General features: G+C 36.6%; 1 protein-coding gene across 4 annotated transcripts in view; it reads left to right on the forward strand.

The window, feature by feature from the left end:
- Positions 1–19935, forward strand: part of ARHGAP15 (Rho GTPase activating protein 15) — a 598478-nt gene that overhangs the window by 23236 nt on the left and 555307 nt on the right. For all 4 annotated transcript variants that reach the window (XM_037020776.2, XM_037020777.2, XM_037020774.2 and 1 more), the window contains one exon: positions 1416–1594. In XM_037020776.2, coding sequence (XP_036876671.2) covers positions 1430–1594 — 165 coding nt within the window. In that variant the 5' untranslated portion in view covers positions 1416–1429. The remainder of the gene's footprint in view (positions 1–1415; positions 1595–19935) is intronic.

The raw sequence follows: 19935 nt of genomic DNA on the forward strand, positions 1-19935 counted from the left end.
TCCTTGGTGATATTATTAGTTTCTCTGATCCTCATTTTTCTCCTCTATAAAAATAGGAGTTTAATGTCTATCTCGTAGGAGTCTTGAAAGAATTCAATCATGGAGTACATTGCCTGGCACTCAATGGTAAATACTCAATAAATATTAATATCTAAGTTGTTTTTAATAAGTTATCACTCAGTTGTCTTCCTGGCATCAATTATGTACACTTTCCATCCTATTGAAATACTTTCATTTTTCTCCCAATAATTTTTGTGTCTAGTTAACTTGACCATTATGATTCTAGCCCCATTGTCTGTTCCATAACAGGGGTAACGATATAGTTGTGCCTTAAAATACAGTACTTCTTTGGGATTATATCTGCTTCTATTACTGGTGACATTCTTTTTCTAATGTTGTACGTAGGTACCCTTACTATCTATGGAATATCTATATAAGTGAGACATGGGACAACAATCAGGCTAGAAGGGGGTCTGCTTCTAAAAGCTCAGAAACTGTGTTTGCATTGGGAGTGTTCTAATTTAAAAGAGGTGATGTGCTCACTTGAGGGACGTATGGGAAGGGACTGTTGAAAAGGATGAATTTGGGAAGCAAATAAAGTCCACACATTGATGCTGCCATGGTTTAACTCTCCTTTGTTTTCTTTTTCCAAATTATTGTTTCCTCACTGCCCTCTGTACAGGGTGCCCACACTGAATCTTCCTGCTGAAACATACTCCTTCCATTAAAATAAATATGAACAGTTTTGATTTTTTCTGTTTTTTCATATTCTTCATAAACATTATGTCCACCTAAGCTACTGAATCTTGTTCAGTTGGCAGATGGCTGTGAGCAAAGGAATTTTAACCCCCCCCTGTGGGTGTTGTGAGTAGGGGTGTGGGCTAGGACTTGAGCCCTGAGCCAACACTTGGATAGTCGGTGGCCCCAGATAGTTTGCTCAATGCCAGTTTTGTTCACTTGAATTTGACCTTATTCATATAAGTTTTTATTCACCAATAAGGGCTGTTGGTGGTACTGGATAGAGGTGGGTGGGATGGATGGGCAGGTGAAAGGTCTGTGGGCTGTGAATGAACAGAGCACATGCCCTGAGATGCTTAGTTGGCAACATTATTTCTGTATAAGGAAGACTGTATCATGTTGCTGTTAGGAGTTTCTCAGTGGAATTAGGGGAGGTACATGATATGGCTGTGCTGCCTTGAACTTTGAAGTCCCCCACATGTATCCTACCGTCCACACATCAAGGCCCCAGTTGATAAAAGCATCTACAAAGTATCTACCCTTTCTTCACCACTCAGAGAGGTGGAGATGATTTACTTCATTGTACATTAATCATTAGTAGGGGTGTGCACTCCACCCAAAGCTGTTCATAGAGAAATATATATTTAGAATAATATGATGCTTTTACGTTTTTTCAGGATAACCCTGTACTATGCAGAAATCTACAAATTCTGATACCTCTGCGGAAACACTGAATTCCACCCACCAAGGCACCAGAGCTGTGCAAATGAGAATCAAAAATGCCAACAGCCACCACGACAGGCTGAGCCAAAGTCAATCCATGATCCTTACCGACATTGGGAAGGTCACTGAACCTGTAAGTCAAATACCCCAAGCACCTTAAGTTCCCTGATACACAATTTTGTACATAAGAAAGCTAATTAGCCTTGTTTTATTTGTTTTCCTAATGTGCACGAGAAAACTGGTTTTTGTAATGCATTTTATCTTGCCTACTTAGAGTCATAATAATATCCCCAGTTGCGGGAGAAGAGCTGGGCCTAGTCCAGAGTGATAAAGTGGATTTGGAGCTAGACAGAAGAGCACCTTTGACTCATTTTAAGGGCCGCCACTATCATGCTTCAGTGTTATAAAAATAATGAGGTTATGCTAGCATGTGGTGCTTTAGTACATCACTTTGAAAAGCCAGAGGCTAAAATTAGCTAAGTTCGAACTGAGAAAAAAAAAAAATCTTTAGAAACATGTGAAAACCTCTTCCTTAAAATCTCCCAACAACGTATAATGTTGGAAATTACAATTTGATTTGGAATGAGCTCGGATGATTGAAATGGTGTGGCGATTTAAGGTTGGGAGAGGAAGCCATTTTGTCTCGATAATGTGTCATTAGGAAGATTTGAAATAAAATAGTTAGAGATGAACTCTACTGCCAATTGTGTCCCTGCCCCTGCACGCATCCTGAGCCACTAAACATACTGATTACGATGAGTCTCCTCTGGTTAATTTTCTTCCATAATGGTGGTAACTTGCAGCTGAGGCCATAGGATGTTACAAAATTATTTATGCAATGTTAGCCACTCTTTTTGGACCCCAGATCTATTTTGTTTCTCACAGTGAGATCAAGAGCGAGAAATAGGTTAGCTGGGGACAGGCTGTGAGTCCCAGTCACTCTGCAGAAACGTATGAACTATTGATTGAGTGTTCTGTTAATATCAGAGGGGCCTATGAAATATTCAGCTCCCTGAGTTATTAAATGAGATAAACTTGCTGAGTAGCATGATACAGATTATATATATTTGTTGTTCTTTACTGTAATTTCAAGTGCAAAATTACCCCATAACAATCTCACTAGCTTGTGATATATATATGATAGTAAGCATTCTTTCTTCAGGTGTTATAGACAAATTTAGCATGAGGAAGCCAGTGATTATATTTTGGGAGTGAGAAATAAATCCATAGATAAGGTACCGAAAGATGCATTTGTCTTTATTTACTTTCTCAGTTGAAGTTATTGTCTGCTGGGAGGCACAACACTTCCAGACTGACTTTGCTTTTTAAACCAGCTAAAATGTTCCTCAACTATGAACTTGAGACAGTGGTTAGAGTAAATTATTGGAATCTCTATAATGTATTATCAGTAAGAACTGTACCTTTGAAAAAGTTTAAAAGTTAAGTATATTTAATGATGCCTAACATATTTTATTGGCTGTGTTTAACAAAAGGCACTATGCCGCAGTTGTTTTTGACAAGCATGAAAACATCACAGCATGAGACTGCAAAAGGAATTATGGAGAGAAATTACAAGTGATCCATCTCTCAATGAATTATCCACCTCAATAGCCCGCAGAACTCAGCTACCAATTAACACCTACTTTATTACATGTTGGGATGTACTTAATAACTTTCATGTGTTTATGCACTATTACCTTGACTGATGCCTCTTGTACAATTAGGCATAATTGGCATATCAATATGCAAAAGTTAAAAGGATTAACCCTCTTAAAACTAATGAGCATTTCTGTATCCAGCTGCTAAATGAGACAAAATTAGCATTTTTCACTTTTGGGCAGGATTTTATCATGCAGTTTCTCATTGTTGATATTACCTTGTTACATAACTTTAGTTTGGGGGGTTATATGCTGGACTGGAGAGAAGAGTTTTCCAAAGTTAAATTAGCTATAATTATCCCAGCTTTTGTTTCCTCATTCTTAGCTTGGGCAATATGTATTCCTCGATAAGGAACAAAAATAAAAGTTACTTTTGGTTATGTGCGCTCAGTGCATAATTATATAAAAGGGGTATTTTGGTGAGGATATGTCATTTCCCCGAGAAGACTTGGCTCCGAGATACTGTATTGAAAGCTTGCCATGGCACTAATTTTCTTTCTGTCTCAGTTCTTTTCATCTCTTTTTGCCATGCACAATTTTCTGACTAGATACTGACAGAATGTAAAGTATTTTGGCATATTTATTCAAACAAGCCTGTTAAAGATATCTGCTCAGTCCAAACTAAGAACTTGAGTTTTTAGAAGTTGAAGGTTGGGATGAGGTCAAGGGGGAGATTTTAAACTTAGAAGTAGGAGGGGATGTATCCTAAAAATGTGTGCACAGGTCACATGTCACATAGTTTGTCACACACACACACACACACACACACACAAACACACACACTTAATCTGGACAGAAAAAAATTGAGAGTACTTCAAGACTATATATGTGTTATGTATACTATTGGATATACATGACATACAGATTAGATATGTGTATATGTACTATTTGTTCACTGGCATTGTAAATCTAATAGGGATTTATTGGAGTATATAACACAAGAATCTAATATATTCATAATGATTTAACTTATTACAAAAATAAAAGACTTTAGGGTCAAATCAATTATATAATTCTGTCATTCATAAATTCTCCATTTTTATTTTGTTCAATTAAAAACATGTTTACTTTGACTATGAACTCAGGACACAGCATAAAATTCTCCTATATACATCAGTAGAGTATCTTAAATAAAGGAATAGTTTGAAATGCCAATATAACATTTATTCAAATCTAAGCTATGCAAGCACAGGTGAATTTATTTTCTAAATTAAAAGTTCTGATTACTTAAGTGCTGCAGGGAAGCATTTCAGTAAAACAGGTATCGATACTCCATTAGCATTTTATTGGTGGTGTGCATCATATTCTTTAAATACCAGATATTTATTTTTATGTGGTTTAGATTGATGCCTTTTCAAAATTTAAAGAGGCCACTTTGTTACCTGGGAAATGTTGGAGAAGAGGGGAATTTGGACATGGGAGGATATGGTTAACAAGAAAATCTCCTGTGTGTAAGAAAGATTTGGAGACCTCTGCTTGTTGGGGAAGGAATGCTCTTTGGTCTCAGTGATTTTTGGTCTTATCCTGAACAAGCACCAGAGTGAGACCTCTTAAAGGTGGGCTGCTTATTTACCCTAATGTGCTAAATACAGAGGCAGGCGGCTTAGTGACAGTAAATGGGGGCAAGTGCAGTGTGCCTCTTTAAGGGCTGAAAGGGCTAATGTGCAATCCAGCAAATGGCTAATGCAAAAGGTTTAATGCGGCTTTGATGTTATTTATAAGAGGGATGCTCCAGCCTACTAGACAGTTTAGAATAGATATTAATGAAGAGTTTAAATAGCCAAATCAGGAAAACTGCAGACATAGGATTTGCAGGCAAGAGCAGTTTCAGCATTTAATGCTGGTGTCGTAAGCAGCAACATGTATGAATATTCACCATTTCCATCTTGTAAACTCCGGCAGAAGTGCAATACTTCATTCAGGGCCATCATGGACAGGGAAATGTCTTTTTATTGCTGTTCAGATAAAGACTTAGTTTGGGCCATTCCTAAATGTTAACACATGAGACTCCTCTTTGCTTCTGGTAACAGACCATGCTCGTTCATTTTCCCTTTTAATATATTACAAGAAAGAAGAGGAAACAATTTTCTTTGTTTCTTACTTCTGTGATTATAGGATACTTGCCAAAGTTGTGGCTAGCCAAAAAGGCAGACATAAAAATTGCTACTAAAAATATAAGCCTTCTGTTTAGCAGAGCTTTTGAGAAATATTATGAGACTGTAGAACTTGTCCATGTTTACTTCAAATCAAGCTTATAGTTAGGTTTGAGGCTTTGTTTGTATAAATTGTCCTGAAGTGGATCCTGATATTTAATTAAAATGACACTAAATCACATTGAATTGGTAAGACTTGGCATCTCAAACAAAGGTAATTGCCCGTATTGGTTTTGTGCAAAAATAGCGCTGCTTGGAAAATGTGCAGCCAACACAGACTGTCAACTCCATTTATAGATCAATATGTGAAAACCATTGATCAGGCAGGCATGTATAACAGTAACACTTTGCATTTATTTGTTGTTTTTATACCACATTAAGGCTTACAGGATTATAGGCTTCCTAAATATTTTGACTTCCTCATAAATATATGATCTGTTGCATGTTAATTAAATGAGAGTCTGCAGCCATTTCTAAAATTGTTTTTAGTTTGATGATTTCCTTTTATTGCTGTGGATCATATGATCTGAAAATGGATTAGTTTCCTTCTGCATGAAGATTATTAAAGCTTATTTTAATGTGTCCTATTTAGTGTAAGATGTGGCTGCCTTTTTGCTTTGAAAAATATAGAAACAGACAATTATTTTCTCCTAGCGAGTGGCTGATCTTTTTTTATTAACTGGGCATTCTCGCTGCTCAGAGTAGAATTATTTCCTGACATATTTTGCACACCCTGTAGATAACAGGTCTTCTTGATTTCTCCTGATAGAATTTTTTTTCTTTTCTTTTTATCTAGCTCTGTAGTACTGACATCTGATCAAACATTATGTAAAAAATAAAATGATCATCTCAATTAAATTCTAGACACACACAAACATAATTTGAATTCTATTTTTCTCTTTCAAGAACAAACCTTATGAACCATTCTTATACACTGCATTTTGCAGTTAAATCTTTCTTATCTCATCAATGTAAGGACAGTGTTTTGTTCCTAATCTTTATTGGGCTATTGTTGATGACATTTGTAAGGCATTTTGGTTTGTAAGGAAAAGCTGGAGAACAGTGGAGTGAGACTCTCCATAGATCCAAGCCTCAGATATGACAATGCAATAAAGTGTCTTCCACTGCAATTTTCTTTGCCACTGAGAGGTCAATTTTGTTGAGAAATCTTTTTATATCCTCTATATACATTAGGAGTGCTGCTTTTAAGAGAATACTTGGCTTTATAAATGATACTAAGACATTAGTAAAAGAAACAAGATTTCAGAAATAGCAAACCCAAGAAGTCATGAAATTCAAGGGTTACCTAAGGTAACTAGTCTGCTGTAGAACAGACGAAAAAGTTTATTAGCTACATAATATATCCAGGTGGGTGGCTGGAAGAAGAAGAATCAAAACCCTCCAGAGATTTAGTCCCTTGACCTTGCCGTCCCATGCCGTCTTGTGCAGTGAAAATCTTTTAACTCTGTTTACTGAGCACACATTGGACCAGTCAAAAGCTCAGAAAGTTTCCGACAGGGTTGAGTCTGTACTTCAAAGAATGAGCCGGGGCTCCTGAGAATTCACATACGTGGCTGTGTCCTTTCCATTTTAACTTGAGCATGGCTAAATTTGTTTATTATATCCTGCTGATTGAACATGGCACTGAATGTACATGAGATACATTTTTTTGAAAGTTAGTCCTCTGATTACTAATTTGAATCCAAAACTCTAACCTTGTTAGCATCTGGACTTATTTCCATAATAACAACCCCTTCAGAACCTACAAAGTAATGAATAATTGACAACAAATGAAATGTTTTGATAGTTGTCGGCACAAAGCATGTTTAATGTTTTGTGTTGCTTCCTAGCTAATTATGTAGATGACACATTTGTCAGACCTTGACTGCCATTAGAAACGTGTTTCCAGAGGGGAGAAAAACAGGCTATTCATAGAGTAATTAACTAGAATGCTCAATGACCTGTGAGAGATTCAAATCGCTGCCAGTTCAGACATTGTTTTGTTACAGAAGCAGAGGGGTAATTAAAATTCCAAATTACAGTCCTATGATGGAGCATTTGTTTGTTGACAGTATACTCTTACTCTAGTTTGTTAATTCTTTTTTAAATTGCTTATAATCCATTTTATAGCTTTAGGAGTTCCGTCTTTGAATTTACTGACAACTAATATTATGGTAAATTGTACTTGAGTGGAGTACCATGGTGCCTCACAGTTTCAAGGGAGCACAAGGTGGGTGGGATAAAATCCGTCCTTCCCTAAACTGACATGTCAGGTGCTGTCAGTGGGAATGCCACTAACATGAAACATCTTGTTAAATATTGCCTTTCCAATTCTGTATTAGGGAAAAATGTCCTAGTACCAAATACAGAGATAAAAAGAAAAATGACAATGAACATTTAAAAAGGAGAAAGAAACCTCATCTCTCAACAAGAAATGGGTTGATCAGGGGGTGCCATTACCAAGAAGGAAGAGACAGGATGATTTGGGGAAAGGTGTTGAGTTTAATGCAGAAGATGCAACTGTCCAGAAGAGAGCTCTTGTAGATCACACAAAAAGAAGGGCATGTTTTACAGCTGTCTCTTCCATCTCAAGCCAGTAAGAAACCATGGGATAATGGTTATTACCCATAAAGATATTCAAAGAATTATCAGCATAGTTCAGATCTGGAAGGCTAACATCGTCTAAAAAATTCAGCTCAAGTGAAATATTTATTTAGGTTGTTGAAAGTGAGAAGATAGTTTTATTAAAAAGGTCTGACAGAAGTCACATGGTGTTTGATGCAGGCGAGCTGACAGACGCATCCAGTGAGCACTGATTATCCCGAAGTCACTGTCAGCTAGGATTGATTTTCACTTTCTCCATTTATGTAACGGTTCCTGTAATACAGCTGACCCCGAATCACGTTACCTTGTCATTTCTCTGCATGGATCAAGAGGAGATGAGCTGAAAATAGCTAGACACTGACCTTGAACTTACCAGAAAAGTGAGAAGTGACAGTGGGGTTTTTCTGTAGTTCATGTACAAAGATTAAGGCATACAGTGCCCCTGTTGAGTTCACTTTAGCAGCACAAGGGGGCAGAGCAGTACTAGAGATTACAGGTAAAAGAGATTCTGTGCCGGCCTGTTCTGAAATACTGAGTTAGAGCCAGAGGTCTCATTTTTACATCTTAGTGTAGACATAAAGAAGAATTACTGATGAATCAAAATCTCAGGTCCCCTGAGATTCATAATCAGTAATGTAAAAGTGTACATTCTAATTTTAAAAAGTTACCTGATACTCTGTGTGGCAGCAACTATGCTTTTCCTCTCAATTATTTGCAACATCTCTTGTTTAATTCATATAATACTCTTCACCCTTAAAATAACTTTGGAACCACAGTCAACATTACAGGCATTTTATGGCAAATTCCTAAGGTTGTATATGTCATTTAGGTATGATCGTATCAAAAGATGATAACTGTCTTTTTATATTTATAACTTTCAAAACTCCAAATTAAAATCAGACCGTGTTTTGGTGATGTGCACCCACAAAGAGGTAAAATGCAAGCTGGAAAATGATGTTTGTTATTTGATTTACATTTGTCTATACCTTGTGCATTTCCCCACTTTAGTATTTGCTGAGTTCTCAGAAATGTCCTTTAATAGATCATTATTTTAACTTTAATTAACCTAAAACACAGTATATTGAACACTGTGTTTTGCTTGCTAGCACCTAGTTACACTAAATCCTTGTGTACTGATGCTGAACGTTTTTCATAAATGGCACTCAAGGAACTTGCCAGCTGAAGCAGAGAACTGAAGCAGGTTGAGAAACAGAAGAAAAATGCTGACTTGATTATCCCCTAGGTTGTAAATGCCTTATGTAATGACAAAGTAGCATCTTTGCATGTGTGATAGACTGCATATAGACACTGCAAAAACCTCCGCATTAACAAGATTCTTTCTTGCATTCAGTGGATTCTTTTATATTTTATATAGTACATCTATTATACTCATATAACATATACAATATATATAGGTATATATGTTTATCTATACACAGAGAGAGATGTATATGATCTTTATACATTAGCTTATCTTTATATTCTAGAAAATATAACCACATACCTATATTTGTAAGTTGAAATACCCAGATTGCTGCTCCTCTTCTGTAGATTTAACTCAAGACAAACAGACAATGATAAGATTTGAGGAGTAAGTAGAATTCCAATATGTTTCAAGGATGGAATAAATACAAGATTATTTTGTTGCTCAGAAATGAGGCTGAAAACATTTAGAATACCTGTGTCATTACAGAAATCTATAATACCTAGTTTTGAGCCTCAAGTGGAAGAAAATAGCTTCGTGCTTCAAGCCTCCATCTTCCAACTTAGAAGGGTTTGATATGTGTGTGTGTGTGTTTGTGTGTGTGTGTGTGTTTGTGTGTGTGTGTGTGTGTGTCTGTATGTAAGAGGGGTGAGGATGCGGTGGATTTACAGTTATAAAATTAGTGTGGCTAAAACTGACATCCTTGAAGACAAGCCTGAGGAACAGTTGAATTCCTTTAGAGTCCTACAATCTACTTTGCATTCCTGCTTCTCAGAGTACAGAAGACCTCTTGCATGTCCTCTCCCAGCTGGTAGGAAACTCATCCATAAATGGTTGATTAGCTTCTGCTCTGAGGTCAAGGCAGACATAAAGGTGTTGGCTGCTAAAACACCTCCCCAGAGTTGACTTCCCCCCACCCCACTCCCTTCAGTGTGTAAGGCTTTTGATAAGGGACTGTAGTCCCTGATGTGTTCAGATTCAGTTTATTGTTGCCATCTGTTTAATTACCCTCTCAGGTTTGTGTTGGGAAGCATGAAAGTATTTTATCCAGCCTTTGAATCCCTGTGCTGCTAAAGAGATGTGGGTAAAGTACGTGTCAGTTTTCAAAGAGCATATTAAAAACTGATAAGCTGAACCAACTCCAAACAATACCACATAAGGAAAAGGAATTATTTTTTACATCAATGCATGTTGCAAGTAATTAGCAAATGTACAGTGATGTAGCTCACTCTCCCAGAAATGAAACCATCTTCTATACATGCGATCTTGTATACTTCTCCTTTGAGGTGATAGATTTTTTATGATTCCCATTCACTTCCACTGAACTGGCAATAAGTTTATTGGGCAAGAGATTTGGGAGTTGAGTTGCAGCAGGATGATGGTTGTCATATGTCAAACAGGTTTAAAGATGTGTTAACATGAAAGAGAAATTATATACTCAAAAAATGACAATAGAATCTTTGAGGGAAAGTGAGAAAACCCAGAGGAAATTCAGTTACTTTATTCTTTCTCCTCTTCTTCTTCCTCCTCATTATTATTATTATTATTGTTACCTTCCCTCCTCCCCATTGCCTGATGCTTCTAGTGGTTGCTATAGTATCCATGATAGGGAGCATTTTCCATGTATAAATGCCTTTGACAGCAAGTATTACACAGGCTGACCATTTTTGTCCCAATCATTTTATATGCCAACATTTTTGGGTGAAATAAAAAAGAACATAAAATGAAACAAAATCAAATTCAAGTGTTTCAATATCAACATGATTTAGAGATCTGACTCTGCAAACCAAAAGAAAATAAATCAGGTGATTTTTACTTCCTAAATCAAACAAAGAAATGAAGTAGATAAGAATAATTCACTTTGAGTTATCCCTTAGGAGGTGATTTCAGTAAATGAACATTTTTTTCCTGGTATTCCAAGATTATATTAGATTAAAAATGTGTTTGAAAGTGTTCAGAAATGGTGGTCCCTTCACTCACAGAAATGTGAGTGTCCTTCCACAATATCATAACAAAAACAACCAAGATACTGTTTCTTTTTTTCCCCTCCTTGAAGAAACCAGTGCTATTCTTGCCACATGATCCTATATGATTTCTATGGAGGAAGAGGAATAATGATGACAATAACTTTCCTTCACTACTTTTGGACACCTGACCTGCTTTCTTTCCCACAGGGTGAAAGGAAGCTGCAGTCTCTGTATTTCCAATGAGAAGGGACATGTGTCTCCTTGCATTGAATTGTCTTAGATCATATCACATAGCACAAAGTGACCCCGTATAGGAAGACAAGAAAACAAAGTGACAGTTTTGTTTGCTCAAATGTAAACATCAAAATATGGGGCCAAATCCTAGAGGTCCACCGCCAGATCATAGAAATTAAATAACAAGAACTGATATTCTGTACTTAAATGAAATGTATTCAAGGCAGTGAAAGGATAATGAACGAACACACTTAGCTCAGGGTCGGCAAACTGAGTGTAACTACTACAGTTTTTAAAATCCATGAGAAGTGAATCCGGCTGATCCTTGATAATACATCACCCACTGTGGCCTTGCCTATTGATCATAGCCTGACAATGGGTAACCTTTTGTGGCAACTTCCTCTTTTACCAGGAATTATTGACAGTGCTAATGCCAGTAACACATGATCACATAGACAGGAAAGTTTACATTCCTGGATGTGCTCTCCTTAATTTCCATGTTTTTAATATCACAGTTTAAGAAAGTGAAAAAGAAAAAGAAAAAGAGAAAGACATTTTCTTTCTTGTCTTTTAAGTACTGAATTAGCTTTTTTCTTTTGTACAGATTGATGTTAATAATTATTAATATGTTATTTATTAATTGGCAGCTTTGCAAGTCTCATCTAAAACACATATTGGATAATAAGGCCCTATATTTAAAGGAACACTGTATCACATTATTTTTTTATCTTGTGTATTTTCTATCTTATGTAACAAAAACCCTAGGCAGCACCACTCTAACAGTGTGTTATGAGTTCCCTGCAGTAATAATTTTCCTGCTCACTGAGGCATCATGATCCCAGCCCACTTCTGTTTGTGTCCGTTTAAGAGTCCTCAAAGTGGAAATGGGCGATCAGGTCACCTACTTTCAGCCATTCATTCATGCATGCATTATTTCATTCATTCAGCAGATCTTTATTGGCACCTGCTATATGTCAGAGACTGCTCTGAACACTGGAGATACAAAACAAAAAAATTCTCTGTGCTCCTGGAGGTTACATTCAAGTGACGTAGAATTCTTATCCTAGGATGGCCCAGTTTCACTCCTAGACATCATCATTCTCACCACAAGCACCTCCTACACTAGTATTAGCATCGTATGCTTACATTTTGTTACAAATATTGTACACACATTTAAAACTGGACTGTGAAATAAGAGATCTTCACTATCTATCTCTTTTTGGAGGTGCATTTCGGTGGGTTGTAAATCTCAAGTGAGATTTTATTTTTTCTGAATCTGTGGATCTCCCCCTGATTTTAACCTCCTTTAAACTCTTTTTTGCACACTTTGGCCTGTTTCCTATGTGTTATCTCCTTTGGGATATACAGGTTATTAAAATATTTCTTTGGTTATAAGTCAAGGTGCAAGTCTTCTTATCTGGTTAAATTTATAATGTTGTTATTCATCACCCAGTCTAATTTCTCCTTCATTAGTTCTAATGAATTTATGAGAAACTTAAATTGGAATCGAAATAAAAATTTTAAATTTTATTCATAAAAATGATCATTTTGCTCCATTGAAAGTCAGTCAAAAATTCATTAAAGTCAAGTAAACATCTATGACTGTTGATGCTTTCAACCATAAATTTGAACACAGACCCACTTTAGGCTTCTATAGAGCATTCAAAGTTGTTACCAAGTTCTTGAGTTTTAAAAAAATCTATTGTGATATTTGCTCTTGGGGTCTGGTTGAACATTGTCCTCCAAGTAATCATCATTTGTGGAATTTTGCAGGGTTGGCTGTGGAAGAGGTGATCTAATATATAAACCTACCTAAAGCAGTCCCTATCATTAGTGTTATTCTTGTCTACTTAAGGGGAGCATGCCATCACAGCCCTTAAAAACCAACTGCAGGCCATGATACTAATGTAGACCAGCACCAGAACAAGGCAGTAATACCAACCACGAAGCAGAGAGCAGAGAACATAGGCTCAGTTGTTTGGACGAGATGTTTTGAGGCTTTCTCCATTCAGGAATAAAAAAGGTAAAAAAATTGTTTTTGAAGAGTAATTTTTCCAAGTGGCATTAACAAACTAGGGCCAAAATGCAGCAACATCCAAGTATCAAGATGAACTAATCACTTAACCAGTTTAAAGCTTTAGTTCTTCCTAAAGCAAGGTGATTCTTAGATCTCTTAGATTAGTTGATTATATACAAAATAAGCTCTAATGAGACCTCACAAGTCTTTATTTCTCTCATGTGTGCGTAACTGGACAGCAGTCTTACTAAAAGGAATGGACAGCAAAACCTGGATTAGATTCTGGATGCATTAAAGATAACACTTTTGCATGCCGCCACCATTGAGACATGCATTCACACCAGAAGTGGCTGTGAATCTGAGCTTCTCACCCACTCATACTGACTTTCTAATTCTGAGTCCCCCATCTCTGGCTGGACTGCTTAGCTGAAACCAGTCTTAGAAGACCTTTGTTGATACATGTACCTAGATTTCTGAGAGCTTCCTTTTACCTATGCTTCAAGACCCTGTTTGAGTACAATATTTCTTCATATATACCATCTATGTTCTACAGTGAAGCTAAAGGGTCCAAAGCAAGGGTTACAAATAAGTTGATAACCCAGTTTGGCCCACCCATGTTTTTGTTTGGCTGGGATATTGTTTTAAAATTTTGAATTTGAAAACCTTTGGTTGGAGTTGTGGTGTCTTCAGCAATGAACGCTACCTGCTTGGCCCTGAAGATATTTCAGGTCATAATCTTAAAGTCATCTTGTCGCCTGGCTATTCAGAGGTGGGAGCATAATGTGGCATAAGAGAGGATCACAATTGTTAGTTATAAATTTGGAAATTCAGAGGATGACAATTGTTAGTCATACATTTGGAAATGTAGTCTCTACCACATTTCACTGACTTTGTAAAAACATTCTGTTATATAGCTAAATATGAATTTTCTTATTCAGATTTTCTCATTTGGGTTTAATTTCAGTCTTAGACTCTTACATTATTATAAATTAACAAACATCTTGCTGCCTTTTATACAACACTAAAAAATAACTGTGATTATCTATGGAAATGGTGTTCTCTTGTCACCAAGTTATAAATATTCTGTTTATTCTGGGTTATCTACGATTTAACTTCTATGGGTTTTATTTAATAGTTCTGAAAACTTGAAGGGAAGCTACTTTGTATTTAAGTAAAGCAGTGCACTTCTAAATCTTAAAGAAAAGAATCACACTGGGACCTTAAAAATGAGAAATGATGCTAACAGTTCACACTATTATACAAAATATAACCAACTTAGATTTGGCTAGTCATCTTATTATGTATCATTTACTTTACATTCTTACTAATTAAACTTAATTTGAGGATTTTAAAACTTTGTTAGAAGGTTTCTTTATTTTTCAGTTGACATGTAATGTCCCATAAGAAATGAAACACACAAAAATGAACCCCCCAAGCAGCCTCCCCTCAGTTCCTTAGAGCCAAAATTTCTTTTTCTGGAGCATTTGCTTTACCAAAACAGAAGTGGTGTGCCTTTACAGAGAAAGGATGGGTTCACAGGCGAAGAAAAAACTCCTTTGAAACAAAGATCAAAGGATGCTCAGAGATCTTTAGATTTGCATCTTGCATGTTGGATTGGACCTAAAGATGTGTTTTGTTTGGCCCAGAGAGTGCTTTTTCCTTCTTTTTAATTGGACTGACATTTTAACATTGTGAGCTTTCACATAAAAATTTGTATATGTGACATTTCTCAAAAATCTGAAATTCTGGCATCACCCTGCTGGTTCTCCAAAGAGCAGGCTTTAAGCAGCTGAACGTATATAAACAGTCCCATCTACATGGGACAAGTGCCCTTCAGTTCACAGCAGTCAGCCAAACCAAGCCCCCTACACTGGGTCATGTTACCTACCTGCTAACACAATGCCAGCTTTAGCATATCCATCCTAACCTTCTTTACACAAAAAGGTGAGCTGTCATTCAGGTAACTGCAAAATTAATGTCTTTCTGAGTATAACTTTTCTTCCAAGTTGCCTCTCCTAGGTAGCAATAAGGTTTTGAAAATGGGGGAGATATCCCCTCATTTATCCACGTGGTTATTTACGTAAATGAAACTTTGGACAACTTGATCCTTTGCTGATTCCCAGAGACACTAATGAGTTCCCTGTGGCATGTAAATCTCCAATGATAAATCAGAGATTCAGTATGGGGAGATGTGGCCTGCTTGTTCCTGAAGGGGCCCCTCCAGGTTGGTCAGAACTGTCAGTGGCAAGTATCATGAAGAGGTTGGAATGCTCTGTCTGTGTCTGTGGGCTATGAGTTTGGTACATAATCTGTATTTGAGTAGTATTTGACTCTAGCCAGGATTATAATTATTTTTAGACCATGTAAGCCAGGCATACAACATCCCTTAAGTAAATCTGCACAATGATTACCTTTAAAATGTGTTGCCACTTCATGGGAGCAAATAGGAATTTAATAATTATCAACATGAACTAGCATGGGGCAGACCTGGGAGAAAATTCTGGCTCCGCCTCTAATTTGCTATATTATTTCATGGTTAGAGTCCTTTCTCTCCACACTTTTAAGTAAATATAAAACATATCAGTTACCTATAGAGTAACAAAGATTAAAGGAGATAACATATATAAAGTGCTAAGCATGGTACCTGGGCACATGAGAAGTATTCAAAAGTTATAGGAAATTACTATTATAATTATGCACATCATTTGTGTGAAATCCTTTTGGCAGGTCTCGTTCTGCAGTTTTGAGCGGCCCTGGGTTCACTGCCGTTTGACTATCACCTTTCAGCAAACTGACTTCTGATATCCACCTGTGTTGTGAACCATTTTCATTAAATCCACCTTGAGCTCTTACTTAACCTATCCTTGATTTATTTCAACTTCTGATCCCCAGACAATCTTCTCAGATATCTGATACTGTTCCTATAATAATGACTGCTGGCTTCCATCCTCAGCTATGATTGACAGCTCTTATATAACAGTATTTCAAAGGTTTACAATTTGGGACATCTATTGTGTATTTGACACTGTGCTAAGTGCTGAAACATAGGTTGATTAAACCCTCACACCAACAAGTTAATCATGGAATGGAGACATGACTCCAAGGATGCCTGATACTAATGCCCAGCCTTTGGCCATTCTGAGCTACAGTCTGTATTATAGATCCGAAGCCCTGAAACACTACCCTGTTGCAAGCTGCATGTTGACATTTTGCTGTGTTCATCCTGGCCCCGAGTACAAGTGGGAATCAGTTGCATATTCTCTTCTATGCTAATTAAAATTCTATTTAACTTTAAGGAACCGATTAAAACTCAGTCTCCTAAGCAATGTTTTCTCTGACTGGCCTTTCCCTCATGTGAACTCCTATAGCAATTATTTATTTGATTAATTATATAATTATTCATTATGTGTGGCTTTAGTGCATTTCTTTCTGTTTTAGTCTGAAAACCTTTTAGCCTTTATGTTTGTTGTTCAACATTTTGTACTTCATACTCTGCATCCCCTACTAAAGTGAAATAGATCTCCCTGAAGTCAGAGATCATTTCTATTCTCAACGGAACCATACTGAAAATTAGCATATATATATATATATATAATTTTTTAATTTAAAGTACCTTAAAACGTTTAAAATGTTGTATAGTTGCTAACACCTAATGATTTCTTTTCTAACTTAAGAACAAAACATCTCTGAAGACACAGAGGGGCCAAAAACACAAGAGAAGAAAAATTAGAATGAAGACATGTCATAATTATATGGATATCGGGGCTGAATTGAGGGTAGAAAACCCCATTAATCCATATAAGTTTCACCTCATAAACAGTGTACTCACCATTGCATCCATTGAGGCTGAAAGAGGTCGCTCCTCTCTTCAACTGCCTGTCCTGTAATTCAGAGATTACGGCATATGTGCACCAACCAAAAACTAGGCAAGAATCCTCTAATGCACAGGTGTTTCCTGAAATAGCCAGAATTCCATGGCTCTTCATCTTTCCCCCATGTTTTTATATCCACTCAGAGACTGAAACTCCCAGAGAACATGGTGGGTCTATAGGGACAGTAGGAGACTGGCAGTGGGATAATGCATCCTGGGAATTAAAGTAACTACAGTATTTTGCTAGAGATGGAACTAGAATTTCCTTGAGCACCGGAAGAGTGACAGGCTGGTGATGTAATTATATGTATATCTATAAATGAAATCAGTCCATTGCATTAGAGAACAAGGCAGGGAAAGCTGGAAATGATCCTACCTGTATCTAGCAAAACTAACTAGGTAGTTTTCTTGACTAAACATTTGACAGAGAATGGTACTTATCAAGCTGCTCTCAGGCTGGGAAGGTAATTCCAACTCCAAGAAGGGAATTCAGCTACCCATCTGGATAATAAAATCAGTCCAGAAATAGTCACATGAACTTCTGTAACCATTACAGATTGCATTTGGCCCCTTGTAACAGAAACATGGAAATATTGGCTTAAATAAGTAATGTGCCTAATTTTTTGTGTAACAGTAATCCAGAGGTAATAATTCTCCAGCAATTGCACAGCTTGTTGAGCAAAATGTCAGAGACACAGGCTTCTTCTCCCTTTCTATTCACCATGTTTAGCTTGGATTTCCTATTGCTGATTTTCTCATGGCCAGTAGATGGCTGCTTTACCTTTGACATCGCAATTGCATTCCAGGCAGGAAAGAAGACAAGCAAAGGACAAAAGTCCCATTTCCAGCTGAACCTACCTTCTTCTAAATAGCTTCCATTGAAGTCCCATTCAGTGATTTCTGCTTACATTTCATTGTTCAAACTATATTACACATTCACATTTAGTTTCAGGGAAGACAGGGAAAAGTAATTTTTTAATCAGGATACTTCACTACTACAAATAAAATAATATCAGATAGACATAAGGGCTAATGAAAGAGCAGAGTTAAATGATAGAGTGGATTTGAGTGAGGTGCATGTGGGGACATTCCTCAGTCTACTAAAATTACTTTAGATTTTATTATGTGATACACAGAGGCCACTGAAAGATTTTAGGCAGATGAGTCTCTCTGCTTGGTGAAGATGAGATAAGAGAGGGAGACAGAAAATGGAAGCACTTCCAAACTATTCTTGATCCAATAAATTATGGTATCATGTGCTAGATTATTTGAGTGGAGACATGGGAGAAAACAAATTAAAGAATATTTTGAGCATAGAACTGAAAAGACTTGCAGATGGATTGGATGTAGGTAGAAAGGAAGCAGGAAGGCTTCCTAGTGTCTATATGGGGAAACTGGATTGATGATAAAGCGAATCACTGAGATGGGCAGAACCAAGAATGGTATGTTTTATGGCCTTGACAAGGTGAGATATGAAGTGGTCAGATTTGCTTGTGGAACGTTTGTGATTTCAATGACATATCAAAGTCTAAGTGTCAAGGAGACCATCAATTATGTGAGTTCAGAGCTCAGGAAATAGGTATGTCACTCACCATCTTTAGCTTGGATTTCCTGTTGCTGATTTTCTCATGGCCAGCAGATGGCTGCTCTACCTTTGACATTGCAATTGCATTCCGTATTTTGATATCAGCCACCAACGTGTGATAGTTGATGCCAAAGAAATAGCCAAGATCCCATCAGGGCAAAGTGTAGACATAAATGAAGGATCCTGCCTGCAGAATAAGTCTGTAAATAACGTGAAGGAGTGACTAGAAAACTGAGCCTAAACCAAGAGTTATCCATGGATTTCAAGAAATGAAAGGGTGCCTGAGAATATTCAAATGAACAGTGTATGTATTTCACTCAAGTGTCTGCAGATTCCATTTCTTTGACAGCAAAAATACTTCATAGGAATTGGAAATGAGGCAAAACTAGTGGAAAATGTTGGTATTGTGACTTAAAAATATAATAAAAACATGTTATTTCATCTTTATTTTAGATAAAATTTATATATGAATATGCATGATACATGTAATATTTATCTAGATACATTTGAGTGTATGCTCTGATAAAATCTAAGGAATATTAGATATCTCTATCATGTTTTAAATGTTATTCTTTCTCCTGTGGTACAGGAAAACTCAGAATTAATTTTGCACTTTTAGCTTTCCCCACAAAAGATATCAGATTCTGATTCAAGAGAAGCAATCTCTTATGGCATCACAGAGAATAGGAAAAAGTCAAAATGTCTGGAAAATGATAACTGGTTTCAACATGGAAAATGAATGTTCAAAGATAGAATCAAAGGGCGAACATCAAGGTAAAGTTAAAGAAGTTAACTACACACAGGTAATAAAGATAATCCACAAAACTAGAGAAAAATAACACCTCTAATTTTATCTTGAGTAAATTGAGTACATATTTTTGAACTTTAATTTTCATTTACAGTTTGCCCCAGGATAAAATGAGAAGCTCTGTTAATCAGAAAAGGTTAATGACATATTATTTCCTTGTATATTGTAACAGTCCTCAAACCAAGTTGTCTGTAACTTCTGTCCAGAGGTACTATTTTGTACTTCAGCAGCAAATCACATGAAAATGTCAACCATATGTTTGATTTTACCCACTTAAAGGGAAAAAAAAAACATCCCACAAGGAACATTATAAGATAATGGAATGTATAAAATTAATCATTTTTCAAAGGGTCTTTTCCTTTTATTCTCCTTG

Source organism: Manis javanica, chromosome 7 (assembly GCF_040802235.1).
Source record: "Manis javanica isolate MJ-LG chromosome 7, MJ_LKY, whole genome shotgun sequence".
Classification (NCBI taxonomy): domain Eukaryota; kingdom Metazoa; phylum Chordata; class Mammalia; order Pholidota; family Manidae; genus Manis; species Manis javanica.